Source organism: Leucopleurus acutus (assembly GCF_964270905.1).
Source record: "Leucopleurus acutus genome assembly, chromosome: 5".
NCBI lineage: Eukaryota > Metazoa > Chordata > Mammalia > Artiodactyla > Delphinidae > Leucopleurus > Leucopleurus acutus.
Window position 1 is genome coordinate 40,783,972 of NC_139147.1, and position 23,570 is coordinate 40,807,541.

Here is a 23,570-nt window from a genome sequence, read left to right on the forward strand (position 1 = left end):
ATCTGAAGATGTAAGAATAGTTTCCCACCATTTTGAGGATGGGAAACTTCCTTTTTGAGGATCCTCTAATCAGAAATAATTCCTTTAATTTACTGTGAGTGGTATTGCCTGGCAGCAGCTTCAATTTCCTAGGCTAGTCTTCAATCCAAGTAATTAGGTAATCTCACAAGGAATAATCATACATGGCAATGGGGTAAAAAAGCAGGGCAGTTCTTCCATGCACAAACATTTCAGGAGAAAAACCATCAATTTTAAAGATAACCATCAGGTTTCAGGTATCCTAGCACACTCTAAACCCTAAGTTTTGCTTTACACCATTGGTGACTAAAATTAACAATATGTTTTGCAGTGAAGTTATTTTTTTTTATGTTTTCTTTTTTTTGCCTGCAACTATATATACATTGCAAAACTATTCTGCATCACATGATTTAAAATGAAATAAATATAAAAATGAACCACACAATCAACACATAACTTTAATACTCCACATTATTTATCTTGATCACAATGGTGGTAACCTCCTTGTCAACAATCTTGTGAGTTAAGGAGTTGATTCTCATTCTCATATCCATCAGGCAGATATGCTCTCCTCAGTTGGTCTGACTTGGGTATGGAGCCTCCATTCTTCACATGGCGAGACAGGAAAGCACGGACTGCTGGGTGATCAGCCTTCTCAAGTGGGATGTTGGCTTCCAGGCACATTTTCACAAAGTCCTGGATAACACTGACTTTCTCTGTTTGCGCAGTACTGTTGCACTGAAGCGATGCAGTTAGAGGCCTCTGCTTCTTTCTCACATTCTGCTCTTCAAATTCTGCCTTCCTCTTGGTATGAGTCTTTGACTTGAGGTGGTCACTAATGGCAGACTTGCGAACGTGATTCAGAACCACATTGCAAGAAGTGCAGAAGAGTTTTCCTCCATCTTCGTGCAGCTCACCTCCAAACTCAGTGACTCGATCCAGGGGAGTCACGTACAAAGCAGTCTTAGAACGGTTTCGAGCAGGTGGTGCTGTCACTACAAATCTTTCCATTCTGACTTTGAATAGGGTTCTTTCAAGACAAGAGAAACAGAGTGTTATAACAACACTTCATGAGGGAAGGAATAATAAAAAGGTAGGTATAAACATTTTAAGATTAAAGGCTTCAGAAAACTTAATTCCAATTAATAGACTGTATGTCTATTAAGTCTTAACTTACCTGAGATACGTTAAGTGAAGGCAAAACCAGAGCAAGTTACTAGTAACAACTAGGTCCATTCCTTGATTATGATGAAATTCAAATAAATTCAAAGTATGAAAAAACTATCCCAGATGTCACTATCCTTTAGAAAAACCTAACTACAGGTCAACATTTATGGTATTAATCTCATCCAATTCAGATATGTGTTCAAGTTTAAAAGAACTTCTTTCCCTTCACAGCTCTGGGGCAACAGATTTTAGGAAAACAACTGCAAGGAACTGTGTACAAAGTTTGTTCAAACAGGTGGGCCACTAAACTGGCATAATTCTATATGAAGTTGAATATAATTTCCCAAATTGTTCTGAGGAGAAAGAAAGTAAAAACCAAGAAAGAACACAGGCCAAATGCAATTAAAAGTAGCAACAATGATGTTAAATTTTAAAGTCAAAATACAGAGCTCAAAGTAAGTCATTTTTTTTTAATGCATATATACCTCTACTAAGATACCTTTCCAAAAGGTGATAGACAAGCTATGCAAAGTGCCTTATCTAACACTTTTTTTTCACTAAAGAATAATATTTACATTTGCTAATATTTATTTCACTTATTTAACTATTAAGTTAGACCAAAACTAAGAACACAGTATCTTGTACATGACAGATGCTCAATCACAATTTGTTGATATGGAATAAGTGACTATCTTCACTATTTTTCCAAATATTTAACTCAGAAGCAGCTTAATAATTTCTCAGTTGAACCCCAAAACAAATTTTTGTGATCATTGCCAAAATTGTAAGGTTATGGGCACTGAAAACTTGAGATAACAGAAGTTGTAAGTGATAACCATTTGTTCCCTGAGGCCATGTCATTGGATTAAGCTCTTACATTAACCTAGATATAAGAAATTGAAATGAATTTGATAGAATTCAAGATGGAATTCTGTTCTGTATAAATACATTAGAGAAAAATTCCCAGGTATGCTCTGAAGAACTGTACTTTATAAGTGTAATCAGAAACAATGGAGTATTCCGTTAATCTATGCTACAGAATTCATAGCTGGTTACCATGAAATCTCTCTCAAAAGAATTTATGTATTAGACACCTGTGGACATAACCTCAGAGAAGAAGTCAACATTCCAAAGAAATTTTGGAAAGTATGATCAAGTTTAGGTTTTAATAGATTTAATTCTTTTTTTTCCCATTAAAAATGTGTTTAACGCAAGGCTCCCATGTCAAATACTATTTAGGTTATAGGTTTTCAATGGCAGGTAAGACAATTCCTGCTTACTAAACAGTGAATTACCATTACACATATTTGTACTTTAAGTTAATGGTATGTGTTTTATAATCATATAGCAAGTCAGTCCCAATTATAATTAATGGTTCTAAGCTATTTATGAAAAACATTACATATTTGTGCCCAGTAATGCTTAAATCATTCTATGTGAAAAGTCTTCTGTCTTTGGATTTCATACTCTAAAACAATTAACATGTTCCTTATTCTTTGAAGCATAAAACGCGCAATCACTTGTGCTAATATGAAAGGCCTATACATTCCAAAATCTTTTAAGTTTTAAAGTATATTTGTGTTACTGCAGAGGTAAATATCCACCCAGTAGAGGATGCTCGAGTTTACAGAACCGAAGAACCAAAGTGTTTTCCATAGAAGTAAAGATATTTTAAACGAGGAAGTTACAAAGTTAAGAGCAGGAACTGGCCAACAAAAGAAGCAAATCATTTACTAGATAAAAATAAAACTCAACAGAAGTTTTCAAGTTTAAATGTTTACCAGATTAGTTTCCAGTTTTTTTCGTCTTGATACCTAGAAGCGAAGGGTCTCCAGAGCAAAACCAAAGACGCATGAAATCCTGGCACTTTCAGTTTGTTCAAACCCGGAGATGCCTTCAAATCAGTTTTTCAACAAGTGGTGGTGTGGAAATAGTTTCTGGGCTTGCACCCTATTTTCCCTGAGGTGCTGGGAAGTCATGCCTTTACTGTAAAACACGAAAAACAAATGGAAAGAAAAAATGGGGGAGGGGGAAGGAAAAAGGGTGGATGAAAAAACGAACAAGAACGTCCACCACAACCACCACGCAGGTGTGCTTAAAATCACCCTAAGTCCACACCACAAATTCGGATCCCAACGTTTACTCCAACTCTCCTCATCTCAGTCCCTCCACAGCGGTGCGCCCGGATCTGCACCTCTCCGGGCGCCCAAGCCCCAGGGTTCGGGAGGAGGGAAAGGCGGGGCTCGCGACGCGCCCGGCGTCTAGACTCCCTCCTCCCGCGCGGAGCCCAGCACGCCGGCGCCCCACCGCCCCTGCCCGCTAGCTGGGCAGGGCTGAGTCCCAGCTGCCGGCCGTGGGCCCGGGAACTCGACAGCCGAGTTGGCGGCAGTCTCAAGGGAGGAGGCAGCAGGCGCCTGGCTGAGGCGACCGCTGTCAGGCTTCCCGTCCCCTCCCTCTTCCTACCGCCGACAACAGCGCCCCGGCCCCGCCCCCGGCTCCCGCTTCGGGCCGGAAGGCCCCGGGCCCAAAGCCCGCACCAACGGTCGGGCCCACCCTCGGCCTCCCTAGCTCCTTGGTACCGTAGGATCGGGGCCGCCTTGAGGGGAAATGGACGATACGCGGCCGGAAAGAAAAGGAAGAGGAAGAAAAGGAGGTGCAATGGGGTGAAGGAGGAGGACCAGTCGCCACCGCCGCCACCGCCGTCGCCGTTGCCCGATCGAGCCCCGCAGCGGCCGCCGTGTCCCCCGCCGAGCCCAGTCCTCCTGCGCCGCCTATGGGAGAGCTCGTAGGCGGTACCCAGTAACCGCCGAGCAACATTGACCAACGGGCCGCGGACCTATCAAACAGACGGCTGAGTTGGCCAATAGTAGTGGAAGGGCGGACATGTGCATGATTGGCATCTAGAGCTCTCCAATGAAAACTGGGGGCGTGGGTGGGCGGAGCCGGAAGTAGAGCCAGCCGAGAGGCCCCTGTCCGGCTGGGGAGGAGGGAAGGGGGAGGGAACTAGAGGAGGAGGAGGAGGTTAGCCGAGGCAGCTACAGCGGCGGGGGCGCAGGGGCTGGTACGCGCTGGGCGGCGAGAGCCTCATGGCGGAGGAAGAGAGCGATCAAGAGGCCGAACGCCTTGGAGAAGAGCTCGTGGCCATTGTGGAGTCCCCTCCAGGCCCTCCCGGGCTTAGAGCTGCGGGCGAAGGCAGAGGCGGCGCTGGCGGCGGCAGCTGCCGTGGCGGCGGCGTCGGGATCAGCAGTCGGGATTACTGCCGACGCTTCTGTCAGGTGAGGCGCCCGTCGGCCGCCAGGACTTGTCAGCCAGGTCCTGGGCCTCCCTGCTTTTCCTGGTCTTCCAGTCCCCGAATTTGGGCTGTGTCCAGCGCTCGCGCCACAAGCCCAACAAGGAGCGTGAGGGTGAAGCTCCCCCCTCCACCTATCCGGCTTGGGGTGGGGGGCGGGGAGCGGGACGGGGATGACCTGCGCAGGTTTAGGGTTGCTGAGAAAGTGAGAGTTTGTCGGGGATGGAGGGGCTGGAGAGGAGGGCCAGCTGGCAGGAAAGCTCTGTACTGACAAGCCTCCCCTGCCCCAAACAGACCCCTTTCTGCCCGAGGGTCCCGCCTTTCTTGTGTTTCCTACCCGGTTTCTTGTCACCTCATTTGGAATCTCTGGCAACATTTCCTGCCTTCCCTTCTCCGCCCCTTGCCCCCGTATTCTCCCCTTTTCCGGAGATGGGAGGCTTGCCATCTCTCTACCGCCCCCTCTTCTGTCATCGCCACCCCTCCCCCTCTGCTAGGGTCTCCTGTCATCTCTTCGCGAGACCCCGCTGGGCCGGTTCTCCAGTTGGTTTAGGCGCTGACCCACAGTGACTTAGTTACTTTTCTGGGAGGTGGGGTTAAGGCAGTGGGATTGTCATCTTTCCTTTTCTTACCCTTTCCCCGATACACGCAAGCTCTTTTCTAATTAACTGCTAATAGAGAAAGTAGCTTTCCTGAAACTATTGCTCCAGTTACATCACCACCAACCCCCTTCCTTTAAATTATAGTGTATTTTATTTAGCTTTTAAAAAAAAAAGGAAAGTGTCTGAATAGTGACAGTAAATTATTTACTTGGTTGACTGCCACTAAAATTTGATGTAGTTTAGAATGTTTGACCATAATCAAATATTAAAGCACCAAAGTACTTGTGTAGGGGTAAAATTTGTGTTATCTACATTCACATCTACATATATTTATAGTTTAAACATTTTGTTCTCTTTCACAACACTCTTACTTTGAAAACTCTTTTGGAAAAAAATTTAACTGCTCCTTTTCCACCCCATTCCTTTATTTGTTTATTATCTTGGCTATATAGCGTTCAAGTCATGGCTCTACTACTTCTAGCTGTGTTACCTTGAACAAATTACTTCACCTCTTTGTGCCTTAGTTTCTTTCCTCTTATGTCAAATAGGGATAGTAATTAAAGGAATGAATATGTAAAGGGTTTGGATCCTTTACATATTAATTAAAGTAAGCCATTAATTTCATTCCGGTTAACAAATAGGAAATAAAGTTAAGCAGAAGTGGGCATAATGTTTGCTGAAATTTGATTTTATGTATTTCCAAGTATTGAAAGAAAAAGGCTGGAGTTGACATATTCAGGTAAGTTTTTAATACTTTAAACTGTTTTTTGATTTCATCCCCCCTTCCCCCAATAGATAAGTTGGTTTGACAGTGGAAATTGTCTTGGTGTAAAGGGTATGTCAGTTTTCTTTGGCATTGCTCTCTATTTAGTGACTTTATTAAAAATTTTTTTGTTGGTATTGGCATTCAGGATTTAGAGGTTCAGTGTCTTTACAGAGCTTGTCTTCTATGTTTTATATCTAGAAACCGTGTTATCAGTAGACTTTGTATCTACAGGAGTTTTAAACTTCTGAAAAATTAGGTTACAGTTGCTCTTTTTAATATAGTCATAGGCAGAAAGTCTTTTTATCTTTTTCTGTATTTTGCTTGTATATCATTAATGAGCAACTTGGCTTTGGTTACATTTAGCTTTGTAAATTTACCTGAACAGATAACCCTTACTTTCTGTAGAATGCGAAATTTAATTTGAGGGCCAGAACATTTTTGGAGAACTCTTAATTACTCTTATTCTGTTTCTTGAAATCAACTTTAAGAACAAATGAATAAATTTAGTTTGTGAAATGCAGTGTCCGAATAGTGACCGTAAATTATTTTAAGAACAAATGAAGTTGACTGTTTTATAAAACTCCACTACCTCCTAAAATATCCAAGGAAGCAAAACTAAACAGGATGAACTTAATGAACTTTTATTTTATATTGCTAAATTATGAGTGTTACGTTGATATACTTTCATGTTACCAACTTTTACCTGAACCCTTATAACATATTTTATAATACTCTAGATTACCAAACGATCTCTTCTTAGAGTTCTTGTCTGGTTCCACATTGTAGGTGAGCTTTGTGAAGTCCTTTTTTGTATTAAAACTTAGATGGAATAAAAGATTACCTGTATTAAGTTGAATTTTACCGACTGATTAACAAAATTCTAGTATAGTAATTCTGTTTTATTTGCCAGTGAGGGAAGCAGTAGATTATATAATCTAATTCCTAAAGATTGTTTCTTTTTAAACGTTTGGTTTCCTAATGTTCGCTGAGGGTAACTTGCCTTCATTAGTAAATGACTTAATTGTGAGTAATCCATAAAATGGATAATATGCACTTGGGTTGGTGACAGTTAACTAAATATATGAATTATACACAGAGCCTTGTGAAGTTGAGAAGAAAGGCTCCAATTTATCTTCCTCCTTTTAGAGAGAAATATGAATCAAAATTTCTTGGCAGTTAGTTGTGTGGGTGAAGGGAGAGGAAGGAACACTTCTTTTCAAAAATGGTTCTGTGTCTTTTACCACAGGGAAAAGTAAAAAGGAATTGCATTTTGCTGCTATTTCACTTATAGATAATATAAATGAAAAATTATGCATGTACTCAGTGTATTTGATGATATACTTTTCTATTTGAGAAACAATACAAGCATAGTAATTAAAAATCTCAAACTAAGGGCTTAGGCTACAGCATTTTTGAGATGATGGATTTGGGAGATTGAATGTATTCATTTCCAGTTACATTGAATAATGTTAGACTAACTGCCCCATCATATCCTCCCTTTGCTCTTATTAGTGGACTCTCAACAATTGCTTAAATAGAATTGGCACTTAGCTGATATTTAATTTCAGGATGAAAGGAAGAGGAATGTAATTTTTATTGAGGACCTACTAACTCTTAAGGCCTTCAGATAGGTCTTGTTATGCAAGTTACATAGTTGAAATTGAGGCCTGAACAAGTTAATTTGTCAGGTGAAGAAGCTGGGATTTTGGATCCAGCCTTCAATTTCTCCTGAACAACAGATTGAAATTACAGATGAATCCTCAAATAATTATAAAGTGATTTTTTTTTTCTTTGTCAGGTTGTACAAAGGAGAAAAAAAAGGTTACTGAAAGAACTCAGGGAATCATGGAAGAAAAATTTAAAAAGTGCTCTTTCATTATGCCACAGTATAAAAAATATTCCAAGAAACAGTTAATTATTATTTCTCTGACTTGTTAGGGGCTGTGAACATTTCCCCAATTCCTGAAGTTTGTGGTAATTCAACTTAATTTTGTTACTAGATATATTGAAATATTTTTATCATAAATTGTAAATTAAGCAAGTAAAGGTACCTTCTTAGTTCAGTGCCAGAGTTAATATAATGAATGATAAATAATTATTTCTGGAAGCATTTTGATTTGTTGACTAAAATAGATTTTAAAATTATTTTTTTATTACAGTGGGGTTAAGTAGCCATCCCACGAGGATGTCAGGAGTATAGAGAGAATGAACATGAAGTGCTCAGTACTATACCTAGCACATAGATAGGCTTAAATAGATAGAAGCTATTAATATTTCTTTCATGTGAAATCCTCTGAAGGTTTAAGAGGGACATTAGAGATAACCTAATCTGTAGGTCACTTTGAGTTTGTATACCACAATCAGCTTTAGAGAGAATTTAGAAATGTTACAATTCTAAAATTCTTTTATTTACTAGAAAAGCCAAATGTTCCTGATGAAGCACTAAATGATTTGCAAAAACAACTACATTTTTTTTTCAGATTTTATTTCCTGTAGGGACATTGGGCAGTGTCGGGAGATTTTTTTGATTGTCTTAATTGGGGCGTTGCTGCTGGCATCTAGTACGTAGAGGCCAGAGATGTTGTTGAACACCCTGCAATGCACAGGGCAGCCCTAACAACAAAGAATTGTCTGGTCCAAAATATCAATAGTGCCAAAGTTGAGAAGCCCTGCTATAATCTTACTTTGGAACCCTTAGTGGATACTTTATGTCTTAAAAAAAGTCTTTAATGATCCTCAGATAATTTTAAGCAGCTACTGGGTACCCGGCACTTTAATAGATAAAGAGATAATCTAACAGAAAAAGGGTTCGCTTCATAGTTTTATAGAATACATGCTAATGCCTCTTACTTTAGAGAAATTAAAATTTAATTGTTTTAGGAAAATACAAGTTTTATCTCTTAGTCTTGGTATAAAATTTACATAATATTTATAGTTTCTTGAGCAGTTTCTTAGGGTATAATAATATGTTTTTACTAGTCTTGGAATTAATTGGAATTATTTTTTGATTTGCTATTACTTTTTATATGTGTTTTACATGTACTTGGTTTAATGAGTCATATAAAACTTAAATATGAGGAATTGCATTTTGCTGCTAGTAGAGACCTGACTTAAACAGCTCAAAACAATAGTACACATTTATTTCTCACATGAAAAGTCTTGAATGGATAGTTTAGGGATGATATGGTAGCTTTATCATCATTTTACCATTGTTCACTCTTTCTTATCAGTCATCCTTATCTTCCTATCTCAAGTTGGCCTCATGACCCAAAATAATTGCTGAAGTTCCAGCCATCACATCTGAGTTCCATGTAGCAGGAACAGGGTGTCTCTGGGGTAAGCCAAAAACATCTTGCCCTAAGTTCTACTCAGTAACTTCCATTTCCATCTTGTTAGCTATTCTCATCTGAAAAGAATGTTAGGATTTGGGGGTTTTTTTGTTTTTGTTTTTTTTGTATTTTTTTCCCTGATAAGACACATGTCTATGATTCTATTAATAAGGAAGGAAGAAAACAAGAAGATATTTTAGAGGCAGTTGTTGTTTGTTTGTTTGTGTTTTTATTTTGTTTTTGATTTTCTATTTTGCCACTGGTTATAATTTTATTATATAATATAGTATTTTTTAAATAGCAGTCATTCCTTGTCCCTTTTCTTCCCTGCATCTTCCCCAGAGGCAATTACTTGCAGTTCTCTTAGCAAGTATGATATTTATCTCCATGTTATTTATTATAATTATTATATTATATTCCTTATATAATATTCCTTATTATAATTATTATAATAAGGAAAAACAAAACAAAATGAACCATAGATCTTGTTGGCTGTGTTTGGAGAGCTAATGCTTTGTTGTTATTTATGCTTTTTTTATGTTGACTTTCAGAATTGAATAATGCTAATTGTTCATAATGACATTATTTGTAATACCAAATTATTGAAAACCTTTAGGCCAAAGTTAGGGGAATTGTTACATATAATGGAACACTATGTTCTCCTAACAGTCGTGTATTTAAAGAATATTTATTCATATGGTAAACTGTTAGTGGTATAATAATGACTGAAAAGACACAGATGACAGGTGATTTCACTTTTGTAAATAAAAAAGATTGAAAACAAATATACCAAATCGTTAACAGTGGATAATTTATTAGTGATATGTTTATAGCTAAATTTTTTTCTTTGCATTTATATTTTCTTGATTAAACCTACTATCTTTATAAACATAGGAAATATAAAAAACACATTTTATTTTTTTCTCTCCCTATTTCACAGATTGCTTATTTTCTGTGAATAAATGCAAGAATATTTTGAGCATGATGAAATTTTAACTCCTTGTTTCTCAAAAATAAGTGAAATGCTTTTTTTTTTTTTTTAATGAGTTGGTTAAGTGAACTTATGAAGGTCATTTTAGGTTAACCAATGAGATCCTAAACTTATGTAACTTCTTTATACACAGCCTTGCATTAAAATATATGTTCATTACTGCTTTCTAATAAGCACTCATGACATTGGCTTAAAGAAATTTCTCAATTTTTATAGATAAGATGGTAGAAGAAAATATTTTTAAATGAAGTTCATTGCTTTAAAATTTTTAGTGATACCATTATTTTGCAGTTCTGCCAAAGAGAAGGCACCAATTGTACTGTTATTGTTGGCACAGAATCTTTTTGATTTCCTTGCCAAAATGTGGTAAACTATACCTTAGCATTTACAAACAAAAGCAAAAAAGAAAAGTTTAAATTAAATTTTAGAAAGCTATGGTAAAATGTGTGTCTGGTGAGGTATTTGAAAAAATAAAACATGATCAATAAAATATGGTCAATTAATATGCCATTTAAAATGTATATTAACATATAATGGACGGACTTCCCTCGTGGTGCAGTGGTTAAGAATCCGCCTGCCAATGCAGGGGACATGGGTTCGAGCCCTGGTCTGGGAAGATCCCACATGCTGCGGAGCAACTAAGCCTGTGCGCCACAACTACTGAGCCTGTGCTCTAGAGCCCGTGTGCTACAACTACTGAGCCCGCATGCCACAGCTACTGAGCCTGCGCTCTAGAGCCCATGCGCTACAACTACTGGGCCCATGTGCCACAACTACTGAAGGATGCACCCCTATAGCCCATGCTCCACAACAAGAGAAGCCACCACAAGGAGAAGCCCGCGCACCACACGAAGCGTAGCCCCCACTCGCCACAACTAGAGAAAGCCTGCACACAGCAACGAAAACCCAACACAGCCAAAAATAAAAAAATAAATTTATATTAAAAAATGTAATGGAAAGGCTATTAGGCCATTTAAGATCTAATGTAATTTATTTAACTAAATATTAATTCTAGTTATGCTGTAAATACAGCAGTACCTAGTCTGTTTTGGAGAGCATTTTTAAGGTTTGTAATTTCGAATGAATCTAATACAAGGTAATCTTCAGTTTTCATGTAATATATATCACATTTATTTTTTAGCTCCTTATTTCTCTGACAGGTCAGTTCATCATTTCAGCAGTACACTCTATTCAGTTTGGGTCTGCTCTCTAGGATGAGACCCAGTCAGCATCACCTGGTTAGAGCTATGGTGGAACACTTGGTGGCAACTAAACATGAGAGGAGGTCAATCTGTATAAAGTGCTACATAAGATCCTAAAGTTCAGTACATTGACACTCTTGTACCAACCTTTTAATACCCTAAGTTCTCCAAAGCAGCCATGAATGTGAAAATAGCTGAAAGGCTTTCCATTTAAACAGTAGAAAAAAGAGTCCTTGATGTTAGGGTTGACGCTTGTTTATAGTGTTGGCCCTCCATATTTGCAGGTTCTGCAGCCCCGAGTTCAACCAACCGGACATGAAAAAATATTGGGGGAAAAAGTTCCAGAAAGTTCCAAAAAAAAAAAAAAACTTGAATTTGCTGCACACTGGCAACTATTTATGTAGCATTTACATAGTATTAGGTATTTAAGTAGTCTAGAGATGATTTAAAGTATACGGGAGGATATGTGTAGATTCAAATACCACATCATTTTATATGAGAGACTTGAGCACCTGTAGATTTTGATATCTGTGGGTGGGGGTAGGGGTTGGGGGGTGGTTCTGGAGCCAGTCTCCCAGATCCTGACGAATGACTGTATAAGGCACTGGGCATATAGTGATAAAGAGGCATTGTCTCTGTTTTTGTATGTAGGTATAACTTTGATAAGTTCTAAGAAGAAAAGGTTAATACTATAAAATGCAGGCTAATAAAAGGCATTCTTGGGCAAGTTGAACTTGGCTGAGATTCTTTGGTTTTGTTTGAACTTGTTGAATTTAAGGTGCGTATCCTCACTGAAGAAGAGATCTTAAAGATGGCTAGATTTACATAATCCAGAGCTCAGAAGTGAGATCTGGTCAATCATAGTTGTGTGGATGGTATTTGAAGCCGTGTGTGTGAATGAGCTCACATAAGGAGATAATATAGAGTGAGTAAAGAAGAGGACTTAGAAGTGAAGCTTCAGAAACTCCATAGTTAAATGGCCTGGTAGAAGAGGTTGAGTCTTCAAATGAAGTCTGAGAAGGATTAAAGAGCTTGGAGAAAACCAGGGAACTATGGTGTCACAGAAGACAAGAAAAGAGAATATTTCAGGATGGAGTGAATAGTAACTGGCATCAAAAGCTAATGAGATCCAACCATTGAATTAACGTGCAGGTCTTTGGTGACTTTAAGCAGAGCTGTTTTGATGTAACGATGGGAGCAGGAGTCAGACTGGAGTAGTTATTCAGAGTTGAGTGACATACTGTAATTGATCAGTTAATTAACTTTGAGAAAGAAGGGGATATCCTCATTTTCTGGCTACATTTGTGGTAAAAGAGAGAAGTGAAAGGAGAAGGAGAAATTAGAAAAGTAGTTGTATCAGTAGATATTAATAGATAAGTGTACAACATTGTTCTGTGTACCTTGAAAATATGTATACACATATGATACCCCAATAAAACATGTACACAATTTATTAATATATAGTTCTATAACTAGAGTTTACTAAAATTAACCCATATCTGTTTTGGTTACCCTAAAGTTGAAATGTTCTAAATATTCGCTGATCACTGTTGCCAATGATTTGATATGTGTGTGTTATATTTTTAGTATCTGGAAGATTTATTTATTTTATTGGAGTGCTATGTATATAACTTATAATATTTTGAGTGTTTTCCATTTGTCAGGTACTGTGATAAGTCTTTTACCTGTTCTGTCTCATTTAATCCACTATCCCACAGGGTATGTGCCATTATTCTCATTTTACAGATCAGGAAACTTAAGGCCAAGAGAGGTTAAATGGTTTGATTAAGTCAGGTTGGAATCCTGGCCCATCTGTCAAGAGCCCGTGTACTTAACCATTCCAACATACACATATATTGTGTCTAGGAATATGCATTTGGTATCTGTAATAGCATCTGCATATGTATTGATATGTACTACAGCATACTTAAGCAATTATTGACTGAGTAAAAGTAGTGATTTAAAAAGACTCAAGGCAGCAGAAACTAAAGATGTTCATGAATGTAAAAGAGAGAAAAAAAATCGAACTTAAGCTATCAGAGGTTCCCTGTAAGAAGTGATTCTCAACCTTTTTTATTTTTTCCCCCAACTTACCTGAGTGGGATATGCTTTGCTCTGAAGCAGTGGTTCACTATAATGGTTATTTTTTAAATGCAAGAGTTATGATGATTACAGACCTGCTACTTTATGTTATTACCTTGTGTTTTGAAGGCTGGAGGGTATGGAATATATTTTAGATGTTTTTCTTAATGATTAAAATTTTAAAGTTTGTTTCTCCATATTATTTAAGATTCAACCTTGAATATCTTGAAATCTTACTAACCCAGAGCACAGTGGATGTACATTTTTAGACTTTATTATCTATCCTTTACTATGTTTTGAAAGCTTTTGCCAAAGATCTTTCAGATTATAGAACTTGTTAGTAAAGTTTAAGATTTATATTCCATGCTCATGAGGGTATGGTGAAATGGATATCTCATTTTCAAATGGTGGGAGCAGAAATCACCACAACCTTTCTGAACCATAATTCATCAAAATATATTAGAAACTTTAAAAATAATTTGTACTTTTTGACTTATAGCATTAATTTCTGAGGAAATGTAAATTTGGATTAAAGTGCTTCATCATAGCATTAATTGTAATTAATGAAAGGAATGAGTTGAAAATGGAAAAGCAACCAGAACATCTAAAACAGTTGAACATTTTTCAACCCTCATAAACTAAAATATTATTCAACCTTAAAAAATTATGTCCTCAATGACTATAAATGATCTAGGAAAATAAAGTACAATGACAAAAATATTAGGTGGAAAAATTTGTTTGTAGCAGGATTATACAGCTCGAATATAGGCTGGTCCATTCTCACCGTATTTTAGAGGGGGAAAGTGCTGTAAAGAAAAATCAAATGAGCTATTTCACTAGAAACAGGATTTCTTGATGATAATCCGTAGGGGCCATTCGTGTACTTCAGGAAGTCTGTGAACGCTGAAATTATTTGCAAAAAAAAGTTGTATTTACATTTCCTTGGTGAGCCGGTCTAAGGTTTTTTGTTTGTGTTTTTATCACATTCTCTTAAGAATTTCAAAACTTGCTAAACAAACACAGACCACAATCATCCAAACACACCAACAGGTTATGAACCTTTGCTGTAAGCCATTGTGATACAAGCAGCACTGCCTACTTTTGCAAATAAAACTTTATTGGGGTTTGCCCTTTCACTTCTGTATTTTCTATGGCTGCTTTCATGATATAGCAGGGTTAAGTAGTTGAGATGGAGAATGTATGGCCCATAAGCTGCTTTCTGGCCCTTTCAAAAAAAAGTGTGTCAGCTCATGTCCTACTTTCTTATTTATTCTTTTCAACAACCCTGTGAGATAGATACTATTTTTATCTTCATTTTAGATGAGATGCAGAGAGGTTAAACAGCTAACCCCAAGTCACACAGCTAGAAAAGAGAAATTACCAAGATGTTAATAGTGGTGATATATGGGCAGAAAATGATGGATGATTTTTTTAAGTATCCAGATTCACTATAGTGAGTGTACATAACATAATCAAGAGGGGAGAAAGTTGTGAAAAAAAATTAGATAGAACTGAGTTATGAGAATCTTAAAAGTCATTCATCCTTTTTTATTATTTTGATTTGCTACATTTCATCCTGTGTTTGTAAAGAGCAGATATGCTATTTCTGCTTCTCTTTATGGGACTTAACTCTTATGCAGTCCTTTCTTGATGTTTTTGAAAAAAATAAATTCTTCTGTTATTCTGTTGATAGTTTCTTAAAAATTCTTTATTAACTGAAGCCATTTTGTCCTTTAACTTTTTTTTATTATTGTTGTTCAAATTTTATTATTTTGAATTACTAGTTAGCCTTTTTTAATTGAAGTATAGTTGGTTTACAGTGTTGTGCCAATCTCTGCTTACAGCAAAGTGACTTAGTTTTACCATATACACATTTTTTTTAATATCCTTTTTAAAATATTGCTTTGCATTATGGTTTATCCCAGGAGATTGGATATGGTTCTCTGTGCTATACAGTAGGACCTTGTTGTTTGTCCATTCTAAATGTAATAGTTGGCATCTACCAACCCCAAATTCCCAGTCCATCCCTCTCCCTTCCCCCTTCCCCTTGGCAGCTACAAGTCTGATCTCTATGTCTGTGAGTCTGTTTTTGTTTTGTAAATAGTTTCCTTTGTGCCATATTTTAGATTCCACATAGATTGCCCTTTAACTCTTTTTTTAAATTAATTAATTTTTAAATTTTTGGCTGCATTGGGTCTTCGTTGCTGTGCGTGGGCTTTCTCTAGTTGCGGCGAGTGGGGGCTACTCTTCGTTGTGGTACACGGGCTTCTCATTGCGGTGGCTTCTCTTGTAGCGGAACACGGGCTCTAGGCGTGGGGGCTTCAGTAGCTGTGGCACGTGGGCTCAGTAGTTGTGGCTCGCGGGCTCTAGAGAGCAGGCTCAGTAGTTGTGCTGCACTGGCTTAGTTGCTCCGCGGCATGTGGGATCTTCCCGGACCAGGGCTTGAACCCGTGTGCCTGACATTGGCTGGCGGATTCTTAACCACTGCATCACCAGGGAAGTCGCCCTTTAACTCTTGAGATTCTTTATCCTCTCTTTTATATTTTGAATTTAACTTCAACAACTATTAATTGCTCATAACTTAATAGGTGGTCATAAAATGCTGCATATGTGCCTATCTGACAATGTATACGTAACTTACTTTTTCTTAATGTCAGTCAATTGAATTATCCTTAATTATCTTAGGCATAGATCTAGATACATAAAAGTGTTGTAGAAGATATTCCTGAAAGAAAACATTGGCTGTGTACTATGTGGAAAGCTTCATCCTAATGATTACAGGGGATTTAGGGAGGAAAAGGTCACAACCCCTTCCCTCAAGGAACTGAATCATCTAATAAGGGAGAAAAAGCATATCTGACTACTGTAACTGCTGTTACAACCTTGGTCCAAGCTACAGTTGTCTTTCTCCTGGACAATTTTATCTCCCAGCTTTTAGTTTTTCTCAGTTTTTTCTCCACACAGCCAAAGTGATCCTTTTAAAGACATGAGTGAGGTCTCTTCTAAACCTTCCATGCTTTTCTATCTCAGGGTCAAAGCCAGAATTCTTACCATGGACTGCAGGGCTTCGTGATCCAGCCCCTGTCTAGCTCTTTGACTTGTCCCCTATTACTCTTTGTGTCTACTACTTACCTTCAGCTACCCTAGTGTTTTTGCCCCCTCCTTCGACTTGAATAACTATTCTCCTGCCACTTGGCCTTTGTTTTGTCTGTCAGAAACACTTCATTTGGGTCAAATGAATTGTTTCCCATTATCAAGTTCACAAAGAGAAATTAAAAACTAGAGTCCCACAGAGGTTAAGATATGAAATTCTTGCCTTCCTGGAATATTGCGTAATCAGAGACAGAGTGTGCCTGTCTGGTTAGGGTTGGGGAGTTTTCAGGAGCTATAGCTTGGTCGTGCTCCTCTGACTGGGATTGGCTTCTTTCACACCTCAAAAGGAAAATTATTTAGCCTCCAATCTTACTTTTTAAAGAATCCGGAAGGTCAGTGGGCAAACACTTAATATTTTAACCAGCCAACACCCATTAAATTTAGAAACACTAGTAATTCCTTGAATTTAGTACATAATACAGTTGACTCACATCACTTTCGCCAGTAGGATTTAGTGATATCACTAAAGATGGATATTAGAGGAAAGATGGGTGCACAAAAAACAGGGTAACAAGTCAGTTTTGGTTTCAACTTTACCAGGGTGCCAGTCAGTTATGGCAACTGCCAGTGTCTATAACTTGTAAAGTTGTACTGGGAAAATTCATCAAGTGGTTGTGCCACTGTGTGCTTATGATATTTTTCTGAGGGGTGGAAGCACTTTACCTGAACGTTTCTACTTCCTTGAAAGCTGTGTCTGAATTTCTGTCTTGCAGAGTTTATAAATTTCCATGGATTATAGCCACAGGCACCAAGGTCATACTTGATGTCTCTTCCTTTAGATTTCCTTTATATTAAAAGCTTTTACGGGCTTCCCTGGTGGCGCAGTGGTTGAGAGTCCACCTGCCGATGCAGGGGACACAGGTTCGTGCCCCGGTCTGGGAGGATCCCACATGCTGTGGAGCGGCTGGGCCTGTGAGCCATGTCCGCTGAGCCTGCGCGTCTGGAGCCTGTGCTCTGCAACGGGAGAGGCCGCAGCGGTGAGAGGCCCGTGTACCGCAAAAAAAAAAAAAAAAAAGCTTTTACTTTCCATTTTTTCTGTGTTGTCCTGGTACTCCTTTGCTACAGTGAGTATAGATTCTGTTTAGTGGCACCAATTTCTATACTGCCTCTTGTAAAGAGTGTATCACTTACTTGCAGTGTGTAAAGCTCAAAGTATAATCTCTACAAGGCCCCACAAGGCTCCAGCCTTGCAGTTTCCATAGCTCTAGTGTCCTGCTCTTGTCTCTGGACTCCTCCGTCCCCAACCTGTGCCAAGACATTTTTAGCCCTGTGCTACCTTGGCTTTTGCCACTTCCCCTGAAATTCTTAGGCCTATTGAGCTAAAATCATAAAAGCACTCCTCTTGTGCCCCATATTTGTATTATTTGGATAATAACCATAAATGGGTACCTGAAATGAAGCTACTTTTAATGTTTCTGATGTCTGCACTCATAGGAGCCGAGTAAAGACAGTACCTCTTCAGCTACTTGCTTCTCTAGACCTTTTCTTTATTCTGCTTTTAACTGTTATAGGCCTTGCATAATTTGTTCTACCTCATTGGCAGTGTAAACATTCCTTTCAGCAATAATAGGATATGCCATTTCAGATAAACATAGTTGGTTTCTGTTTTTGTTTATATTTTAGCCTATTCTTAAGTTGGCCCCTCTTGTCTTCCTTTCCCTTTCTCTTTGCTTTTGGGCTTAGGTTTTATTATTCTTCAATTATGTCTTCTAAGATCTGCCATAATGTCAGAGATGAAAGTCAAGGAATTCTGAGTTTATCAAAAAGCATTTATTATCAAACAGATTTTTCCCACTCTCTTCTCCCAGGTTTAAGGAAGTCTTACCAGCTCAACATAAAACCTAGGTCTGACCTCTTATTTTGTTTTTCTTCAGTTTTGCTTTTCCTTGTCCACTCCCTGAGGCCTAACTTTGAGTTCCTGGGGCACTTTTCTTTGTGACACCATGCCGTACCATACATTGCCCTCTGTAATAACTAGTAATTTGAAATGCACCTGAAATTCTTCAGGTATTTAAAGGTAATCTCTTAGGTTTTTTTAACCTTTCAAATCTGTACGCAGTCTTCATGGTGTGTTTTTTTTCACTTTTATTATGTACTTTCTATCTGTTTCTTTAAAATACCATCTTACCATACTTGAATTTCCAGTTCAGTTCACCGAGATTTCCATCCTACAGTTACTTGCTATCCCTCTGTTAGATACCTTTGGAGTCAGTCACCCTTCCTTTCTGATGAGTAGCAACTAAAATACTTTCTGCCCCCATTCCATCTTTAGGAACACATAGTTCTGGTATATATATTTCCTTTGTCTTTTTTCATATCTGACTAGTCTAGCTTCTGAGATTGAACTTACTTTTAAGGAAGTCCCTCTCTTCTTCCATCTTAACATGACCTCCTTTTTTTTATTTACTTTAACTCTTCCACTGTTACTTTAATTGAAAGTTTATCATCTTTTTAAAACAAATTTAGCTCTTCTTGAGACTAAGCAAACCTGGTACCTAAAGTTAGTTTTTGAGGCATAAGCCTTTTAAAAGTTTCCCTTTTGGCTTTGACTTTGTAATAATTCCATTGAGCTTTTCTTCTTCCTCATCCTAGGAAAGTGATTTATGCCCTAAACAATAAAGAACCTTGACCCTTCTTTATCTCTGCACTTAATAAAATCCACTGGACATCTTCACTGAACTCAGATAAAATCTTGACATCTATAGCTTTGATTATTTGTGTACATATCAATCTCAGAAGTTACTAGAGATTATATTATGATAGTGACTCTAGAAGCCTTTGGACAAGTCACATGAATATAAGAGCTGTTCTCTGAGAACAAAATTAAGAGGGACAGAATTAAGTCAGCTGATCTAAGACTAATATTAACAATTTAAAGTCTAGACATTAACACACTAGTGTGCTAAGACCCATATGGAACTTAACCAGCTTTTCAGTTTAATCCTCTGGCTTGTAGTCTTTGTTGAGAAACCAGACAGAAGGAACAAAAAGGATTTCCACCTACTAATATCTAAAAAACCTATATGGCTAATGGACATTTAAAAAATTCAATAATATAATTATTGCCTCAGCCACACCTGTAATACCATCTGTGGCCAGGCTATGCTAATTTTTTTTTTTTAATTGAAGTATAGTTGATTTACAATATTGTGTTAATTTCAGATGTGCAGCATAATGATTCATTATTTTTGCAGATTATATTCCATTATAGGTCATTACAAGATAATGGGTATAATTCCTTGTGCTTTATGGTATATTCTGTTGCTTATCTCTTATATATAGCAGCTTGTATCTGTTAATCACACACCCCTAATTTGTCCCTCCCCCCTTCCCATTCCCCTTTGGTAACTACGAGTTTGTTTTCTATATTTGTGAGTCTGTTTCTGTTTTGCATATACATTCATTTGTATTATTTTTTAGATTCCACATATTTCATATAGTATTTGTCTTTCACATATTTCACCAAGCATAATATTCTCTAGGTCCATCCATGTTGCTGCAAATGGCAGTATTTTTTAATTTTTTTGTGGCTGATATTGCATTGTATATATATGCCACATCTTAATTCAGTTATCTCTTGATGGGCACTTGGGTTGCTTCCATGTCTTGGCTATTGTAAATAGTGCTGCTGTGAACATCAGGGCACATGTATCTTCGAATTAATGTTTTTGTAGGCTTTTTTCCATATATATACCCAGAAGTGGAATTGCTAGATCATATGGTATTTCTATTTTTAGTTTTTTAAGGAACCTCCATACTGTTTTCCACAGTGGCTACCCCGATTTACATTCCCACCAATAGTGTAGAAGGGTTCCCCTTTCTCCATATCCTCTCCAACATTTGTTATCTGTAGACTTTTTGATGATAGCCATTCTGACAGGTGTGAGGTGATACCTAATTGTGGTTTTGATTTGCATTTCTCTTATAATTAGCGATATTGAGCATCTTTTCATGTGCCTGTTAGCCATCTGTATGTCTTCTTTGGGAAAATGTCTTTTCAGGTCTTCTGCTCATTTTTTGATTGGATTTTTTTTTCTAATTGAGTTGTATGAGCTGTTTGTATATTTTGGATATTAACCCCTTGGTCGCATCATTTGCATATATTTTCTCCCATTCCGTAGGTTTTTTTCCTTTTGTCGATGGTTTCCTTTGCTGTGCAAAAGCTTTTAAGTTTAGGTCCCATTTGTTTATTTTTGCTTTTATTTCTTTTGCCTTAGTGGCCATGCTAAATTGAAGTCAGATTTAGAATTTTGCTTAGCCCATGCTAGTTAAGACATTATCATGTGCACACACATCTGTGGATATCACCAGCTTCAGGCAAAAGAAGATATTTGTTCACCCAACATGTTCATTTGATATTCATATACATTTCCTTATATTTGGGGTTCCCTTGTCTGTGTGCCAATTTTAATGTTTATACAGGGAGCATTTAGTATATTATTCTCTCTAGTGAGTTTGAAATCAAAGAAAAAATTGATGGGTACCAAAACTGATCTAAAGCCTTTAAAATGAGCCTACTACTTACCTTTGGACCTACTTAAGAGAAAAGTTGGGTCTTTAAGTTGATACTCAGGCAGCCACAGGGAGAACTCTGGCCAGCCTCGTACCATATGGATGCAACATACTCAAGAAGGGAGATGAGAGTCTTCTGGGAGTGATACTTTTCACTGGTTTTCCACCAATGCTCTTTTTCTGTTCCAGGGTGTTATTTCTGATCTCACATTGTATTTAGTTGTTATTTCTCCTTAGTCTGTTCTATTCTGTAACAGTTCTTCTGTTTTTCCTTTCATGACCTTAACATGTTTGAAGAGTACTGATCAATTTTTTTGGTAGAATATCCTACAGTTTGGGTTTGTTTGATGATTTCTCATGATTGGAATGAGTTTATGCATTTTTGGCAAAAGTACCACAAAAATGCTTTTGTATTTCTTGGGGCTTCATATCAAGAGATTTATGATAATAATATGCTTTATTACTTATTAGTGATATTACCTTGATGGCTTTGTTAAGTTTGTGTCCGTGGGGTTTCTCCACTCTAAAGTTGCTATCTGTTTGTAGTTGATAACCGTCTTGCGGGAGATGCTTTGAAACTGCAAATCCTGCATCCTCAAACTTTTCACCCACTAATATTAGCATTGTTCCATGGATCTTGTCTGCAACATTCATTGCTGTGTACAGTATTTGCCTAATGGTGATTCTCTATTTCTCTCTTTTGTTCTATGTTTATTAATTAGTCTTCTTCTGTGAGGAAGAGCTGTCTCTTACACTTACTGATTAATTTGATTATTTGTAGGGACTCATGGATATTTATCTGGTTTTATGGATTAAAGTCCAATACTACCATCATTTATTTTGTTGCTCAAATTGTTCTAGCTTTAACTGCTCGGAGCACCTTCAGGTTGGCTCCCATGTTCTTATATTCCATCACTGTTTCAGCATTTCATTACTTAGTCCTATCTAGTTATTTTCCCTGTTCCATCCCTGCTGGAGGAGGGCTTGAGCAGCCCAAGTTCCTTGTGCCTGAGGAGCCCCAAGTTCCTCATGTTGGAGAATAGTGTTTAGAAACCAAGATTTGGGCCCTAAGTATGTATGTTGCTACTGAGGTGTCATTGCTCTGTGGCCCTCTCAATGGACAGAGCTAGGAAATTATATATATATATATATATATATATATATATATATAGTAGGTATATTACAAATGAATAACCTAATCATACTGAAAGGGGGTGAGGAAAAGGCTAACTTAATGTTTCTTACAATGTTTATTTTAAGTATTTAGAAGATTAACAAATTTATTCAGTGCATAGATTGGCATGTATTATAGGCATTTTTTGAAGCTCTTAGAATGGAAGGTAGTTGTGATGTGGCTAATCACATACGATAATGGCCATGGTTTGTAAATCAGATTTTAAAAGTGGGTGGATTCACTGTAAACAGGTAATGAAATTAACATTAGTGAACAGCTCCACTGACACCTGTGAAGTGTTTGATATAAATAATGAAAGTTGATGCCAGTGGGAGGTTTCAGGTAGGAAAATGACAGGGATGTGAATGGCCAGCTAACGGAAGTAAAGTCATGTGTGATAACTATGTTAATGATCTAGTCTATTATTACCTGGATTTAGAAATCAAGAGGATTGTTTGCTCAGTGACAAACTAGTGTTTGGTAGTCTTCATTGTTACATTAGAAAAAAGGAGAATTCAGTTAAGAAACAGATAATCATATTTTAGTCAATCACTTTATATGACATTTTAGGGGTTCCTAGACTGGTACATTTGTATTATTTTTATACATTTGTGTATTAGGCAGCTCTGGCTGCCATAACAAAATATCACAGACTTGGCAGCTTAAACAATAGAAATTTATTTTCTCAGTTCTTGAGGCTAGAAGTCTGAGATCAGGGTGCCAGCATGGTTGAGTTCTGGCAAAGATGCTCTTCCTGGCTTGCAGGCTGCTGCCTTCTCTCTGTGGCCTCACCATCACCTTCCCTCAGTGCATGCATGTAGAGGGACAGAAAGATCTCTCCTCTCTTCCTCTTGTTATAAGGCCACCAATACTATCTGATTAGGACCCCTTCCTTATCACATCATTTAACCTAAATTACTTCCTAAGAGTCCTATTTCCAGATACTGTCACACTGGGGTTAAGACTTCAATACAAGAACTTTAGGGGGACACATTTTAGTCTGTAGTAATTTGGATGATGTTCGTAAGTAAAGAATGTAATTATACAGCAGTTCTTTACATAGTAACAGTAAAAACTGTTACTTATTAGAATACCAAAGAAAATGACAAATGTAGGATGTGTTGCTCACCGCGCAGTGACCTGGTAGAGCACATTCAGATTATGATGTCATGGTTATCAGCTCTCATTACCTGAGTGCTTATGATAACAGTTATAATGCAGGAGAAAACTTTCAAAGTAAAAAGATAGTGTAATGTATAGTTTTACATATTTTAAGGAAAATATTTAA

General features: G+C 37.6%; 2 protein-coding genes across 6 annotated transcripts in view; one reads left to right on the forward strand and one right to left on the reverse strand.

Annotated features, from left to right (window-relative positions):
- Positions 1-458: 458 nt before the first annotated feature.
- On the reverse strand, positions 459-3,946 carry CGGBP1 (CGG triplet repeat binding protein 1). Of its 4 annotated transcripts, none has more exons than XM_082839943.1 (3): positions 3,765-3,946; positions 3,000-3,171; positions 459-1,048 (listed from the first exon to the last, which is right to left on the reverse strand). In XM_082839943.1, the coding sequence occupies exon 3, from the start codon at positions 1,027-1,029 to the stop codon at positions 526-528; it is 504 nt and encodes a 167-aa protein (XP_082696069.1). In that variant the 5' UTR covers positions 1,030-1,048; positions 3,000-3,171; positions 3,765-3,946; the 3' UTR covers positions 459-525. The 4 variants fall into 4 exon arrangements, with proteins under 4 accessions (XP_082696069.1, XP_082696066.1, XP_082696067.1 ...); XM_082839940.1 differs by having other exon boundaries at positions 2,967-3,171; XM_082839941.1 differs by having other exon boundaries at positions 2,967-3,171; positions 3,864-3,931.
- A 290-nt stretch (positions 3,947-4,236) lies between these two features.
- Positions 4,237-23,570, forward strand: part of ZNF654 (zinc finger protein 654) — a 93,953-nt gene continuing 74,619 nt past the window's right edge. For both annotated transcript variants that reach the window (XM_082839364.1, XM_082839365.1), the window contains exon 1: positions 4,237-4,460. In XM_082839364.1, the coding sequence (XP_082695490.1) occupies positions 4,272-4,460 (189 nt within the window). In that variant the 5' untranslated portion in view covers positions 4,237-4,271. The remainder of the gene's footprint in view (positions 4,461-23,570) is intronic.

Bases quoted from the DNA above. Each gene is read 5' to 3' on its own strand.
- CGGBP1 (XM_082839943.1), bottom strand. From the start codon at position 1,029: ATGGAAAGATTTGTAGTGACAGCACCACCTGCTCGAAACCGTTCTAAG.